The sequence below is a fragment of the Stigmatopora argus genome, chromosome 14 (assembly GCF_051989625.1).
Source record: "Stigmatopora argus isolate UIUO_Sarg chromosome 14, RoL_Sarg_1.0, whole genome shotgun sequence".
Taxonomy (NCBI): domain Eukaryota; kingdom Metazoa; phylum Chordata; class Actinopteri; order Syngnathiformes; family Syngnathidae; genus Stigmatopora; species Stigmatopora argus.
Genome location: NC_135400.1, coordinates 4,083,363 through 4,088,392, shown reverse-complemented (window position 1 = coordinate 4,088,392; position 5,030 = coordinate 4,083,363). Strand labels below are relative to the sequence as shown.

Sequence of the window (5,030 nt, the reverse complement as noted above, 5' to 3'; positions counted from 1 at the left end):
GTCTTGGATTGCAGATTTGAAATTAATTGGTTCCAGAAGTGTTTTTATTTAACTTGGATATTTCATAAGTGAAAGCATGGCTCTAGCATCCGCCTGCAGCGCCCTAACCTCGTTTTCTTAGCCAATGGGAGGCTAGCGGAGTGTTAGGAGACCAATGGGAAAGAGACTCCACCATGACAATTTCCAAATAAAACAGCGGATATGTGAAATGCATTTGTGTTTTGGTAGATGTTTCATTTCCTTTGACATTTTGTAACTTGGACTATTTTTGTTTAAAAAGTCTTCCTCTCAAAGCTTTTTCTATCCTGAAAATTTCATATGTAGAAGCATTCCTAAGTAGAGGTACCCCTGTATACTATGGTAACATACCTCAGATCTTCACTACATTTGTTGGGTGGGTAATGAGCAGCTCCGATAGGTTTAAAGTGTCAGGATGATTCATTAGGATCAAGCTAATCCAGCATGTATTTTGGTCCCGGGTCATTAAGTGTTGTGTAAAAAAGCAATACAATTTTATAGTATAGTCCTCAGGCGGCCCGGCTGATTGAGTGGTTAGCACATCGGCCTCACAGCTCTGGGGTCCTGGGTTCAAATCCTCGTCAGTCCACCTATGTGGAGTTTGCATGTTCTCCCCGGGCCTGCGTGGGTTTTTTCTGGGTACTCTGATTTCCTCACACTCCGAAGACATGCATGGTAGGCTGATTGGACACTCTAAATTGCCCCTAGGTATGGGTGTACGTGTGGAAGGTTTTTCCGTCTCCTTGTGCCCTGCGATTGGCTGGCCAACGATTCAGGGTGTCCCCCGCCTCTGGCCCAAAGTAGAAAAAAATATAAAGATGTTTTTCCATTGTAATATCCTGTTTTTGGTGTTTTTTCAGTGTGGGAACGGATTAATTAGTATTTAGTTCATTTCTATGGAAATGGAAAAAAATAGTTTGAGATACAAGTAAATTGACATACGAGCTCGATCCCGGAATGCATTAAGCTCGTATCTCAAAGTATTACTGTATAAAGTAAAACTCTTTGGAGGAGTTTATCACTTGTACACATCCATCTGTCCATTTGAAGAGGGAGATCTGGCAGTGATTTAACATTTGTTCATTCGCCACCACCCCTCCCACTTCAAATTGATTGGACGTTCGGCGCTGTCCATTGGTAGCCTATGACTTGGTTCAAGCGAACTTATTTCATTATCTTTAGATGGCTTTAAATTTGTAAAAAAGCAAAAAAAGTAAAGTGATGCAACAGCAACATGAATAATGTATGTTTAGAAACCGTTTTGCAGACAACATGAAAAGCACCAATAAATCTCCATCTCCCGCCCCGGCCGGCTCTAGGGGACACTCAGACCAAAATTATAAGTTTAGAGTGCTGCTGGAATTTCTTTGAAATGTAGGGCCTGTAACAGCCGAAGCTATTTCTGTGCTTTATCTCTGCTTTGAGTCAGATTTCTAGCAGCTTTTATTGTCTGACGCGTGTGGCGAAGATGCACACTGAATTCTAAATGACAACTTTCTCACAGTCAAATGCCTGAAAGCAAAATTAACCTAACTTGTCGCCTCCTATAGTGAAAGAAGAACCTGAGATTGAGGTTCGGATGGTAAACGGCAAGCCAAAGAAAATTCGGAAGCCCAGGACAATTTACTCCAGCTTTCAGTTGGCGGTGCTGCAGAGGAGATTTCAGTCCGCCCAGTACTTGGCCCTCCCGGAGAGGGCTGAACTGGCTGCACAGTTGGGCTTGACACAGACACAGGTGAGCCAGACAGTCCTATGATTTAGTTTGATCGAACACAGGTTCGAGAACCACTGATATCTTTACTTAAAAAAATAATACTAAAAAAATATATATATACAGTTAATGTCAAAGATTTACATACACTTGTGAAGAACATAATGTCATGGCTCTCTTGAGTTTCCAGTTATTTCTACAACTCTGATTTTTCTCTGATAGAGTGATTGGAACAGATACTTCTTTGTCACAAAAAAACATTCATGAAGTTTGGTTCTTTTATGACTTTATTATGGGTGAACAGAAAAAAAGGGATCAAATCTGCTGGGTCAAAAATATACATACAGCAGCGCTAATATTTGGTAACATGTCCCTTGGCCATTTTCACTTCAATTAGGCACTTTTGGTAGCCATCCACAAGCTTCTGGCAAGCTTCTGGTTGAATCTTTGACCACTCCTCTTGACAGAATTGGTGCAATTCAGTTAAATTTGATGGCTTTCTGACAAGGACTTGTTTCTTCAGCATTGTCCACAAGTTCTCAATGGGGTTTAATGGGAAGTCCATTCGAGAACCTTAATTCTAGCCTGATTTAGCTATTCCATTACCACTTTTGATGTGTGTTTGGGGTCATTGTCCTGTCCACCCAACTGCGCCCAAGACCCAATCTTAGGGCTGATGACTTTAGGTTATCTTGAACAATTTGAAGGTAATCCTCCTTCATTATCCCATTTACTCTCTGTAAAGCACCAGTTCCTTTGGTAGCAAAACAGCCCCACAGCATAATTCTACCACCACCATGCTTGACGGTAGGCATGGTGTACTTGGGGTTAAAGGCCTCACCTTTTCTCCTCCAACTATATTGCTGGGCATTGTGGCCAAACGGCTTGATTTTTGTTTCGTCTCACCACAGAACTTTCCTCCAGAAGGTCTTATCTTTGTCCATGTGATCAGCAGCAAACTTCAGTCAAGCCTTAAGGTGCCGCTTTTGGAGCAAGGGCTTCCTTCTTGCACAGCAGCCTCTCAGTCCATGGAGATGCAAAACACGCTTGACTGTGGACACTGACACCTGTGTTCAAGCAGCTTCTAATTCTTGGCAGATCTGCTTTTTGGTGATTCTCAGTTGAATCTTCACCCTCCTGACCAATTTTCTCTCAGCAGCAGGTGATAGGTTGCGTTTTCTTCCTGATCATGGCAGTGACAAAACAGTGCCATGCACTTTATACTTACAAACAATTGTTTGCACTGTTGCTCTTGGGACCTCCAGCTGCTTTGAAATGGAGTGACTTTCCTGACTTGTTCAAATCAAGGATTCACTTTTTCAGATCCATGCTGAGCTCCTTTGACTTTCCCATTGTAGCGTTTGTGGGCGTTTGCATCCAATGAGCCCTATTTAAATGGCCTCAGAGAAGTCACCAGCTGTAGTCACTCATAATCACTCACAAGAAGTTAAGAGGCCATGCTATGAAGCTCATTTCACTGACACAACTTTCAAAGTCACCAAAATTGCTAATTCGTGTTGCTGTATGTATATTTTTGACCCAGCAGATTTGATCACTTTTTCTATTAACCAATAATAAAGTCATAAAATAACCAAACTTCATGAATATTTTTTGTGACAAAGAAGTATATCTGTTCCAATCACTCTATCAGAGAAAAATCTGAGTTGTAGAAATAACTGGAAACTCAAGAGAGCCATGACATTATGTTCTTCACAAGTGGATATATATATCAACTATTACGCCACCTCTAAAAGACCATCACATACTTACATACATCTGATTTCAGGTCAAGATTTGGTTCCAAAATCGGCGCTCCAAATTCAAGAAACTATACAAGAATGGAGAATTTCCACTGGGGGACATTGCGCTGGAGCATAGCCCAGAGGCGAGCGATTCAATGGCTTGCAACTCTCCACCATCTCCAGCTGCATGGGAAAACAACAACAACAACAACAGCAGCAGTAACACAGGCGCTACTACCAGCAGCAGTGATACAAACAGTGGCAACGGTCTTAAGAATACTACAGTACTGCACCCTACGAATAGAGGACAGGATTCCTTTCAGCCCACAGGTGACACCCCATCTGTCTACATGGATGAGTACGGGCACCAGAATTGGTACCCACAGCAGGACGCGCATTTAGGTCTGCAAGCTGCTGGCAACACACACCACCCGCCGTCATCCACACCAACGGCGCCTGTTGGAGCGGTTTACTAAAACCCAAGCAGAAATGGTTCCCAAGCAAAAAGAACCCATTTGTCCTCTACAAAAAGTCTGATTTACGTTCAGAAAACCCCAAAGTGTTGTTTCCTTTTTCACAGGCCACATTCCAGTTATCAATGTAAGACATTACAAACTCATTTGGCGCTTTTGGTGTTAAAAAGACAAACTGGATCTGGTCTAAAAGTGAACTGGATTTAACTTTGGCATTTTAGCATCACTAAATATAAGGAAAAACCCTGCCCACAGTTATAACAACTTTTAAAAAAATGAACTCACTGTGGCTGCCAATGACAGCAAGAGACATACAATTATTGGAAGAGTTTGAACAAACGTCCAAAATGGGTTCGACGTCAATCTGTGTCAATAGCGGTAAATAAGTTAAATAGGCACAATAGTTTGAGGAATACGTGTTTGTGAAATCAGAAGGTGAAAAAAAATGGTTAAAACAAACTCTGGGTTTTAACCTTTCCTTTAGATGTCTATATTTATATGATGTCTATATTTATATGATATATATATATGTATATATATGTATATATGTATATATGTATGTATATATATATGTATATATGTATGTATATATATATATGTATATATATGAATATGTATATATATGTATGTATATATATATCATATATATACATATATATACATATACATTATATATATATATATACATATACATTATATATATAAACACAAAAGTCATTTAAACAAATGTAATTCGTAAATATCTTTTTAAATGGCATACTTCTTTGAAGATATCTAAATTAAAAAGTAATCAACTTTTTTTCTCAATTTAGAAGGTTCAAAAAAGTTTTGGGTGCTTAGATGTGTCGTTTTAAATGTAATTTAATATTTTTAAAATATTTTTACTGTTATTTTTTTATATTTTAGGATTTTCTTATTGGTAACTGTATTTTTCGATTTTGATTTTCTAATATGTGCCCTGCGAATGGCTGGCAACCAATTCAGGATCTCCCCGGCCTCTTGCCCATGGTTGGCTGGGATTGGGTCCAGCATTCCCTCCACACACAACACAACCCTTGTGAGGATAAGCAATTGGTTGGGAACCGG

General features: G+C 39.8%; 1 protein-coding gene across 1 annotated transcript in view; it reads left to right on the top strand.

Moving 5' to 3' along the window:
• The window catches only part of LOC144088777 (homeobox protein Dlx3b-like), a 6,569-nt gene extending 2,622 nt beyond the window's left edge, over positions 1 to 3,947 (top strand). The window contains exons 2-3 of the mRNA XM_077619433.1: positions 1,569 to 1,753; positions 3,516 to 3,947. Coding sequence (XP_077475559.1) covers positions 1,569 to 1,753; positions 3,516 to 3,947 — 617 coding nt within the window. The remainder of the gene's footprint in view (positions 1 to 1,568; positions 1,754 to 3,515) is intronic.
• The last annotated feature ends 1,083 nt before the right edge of the window (positions 3,948 to 5,030 follow it).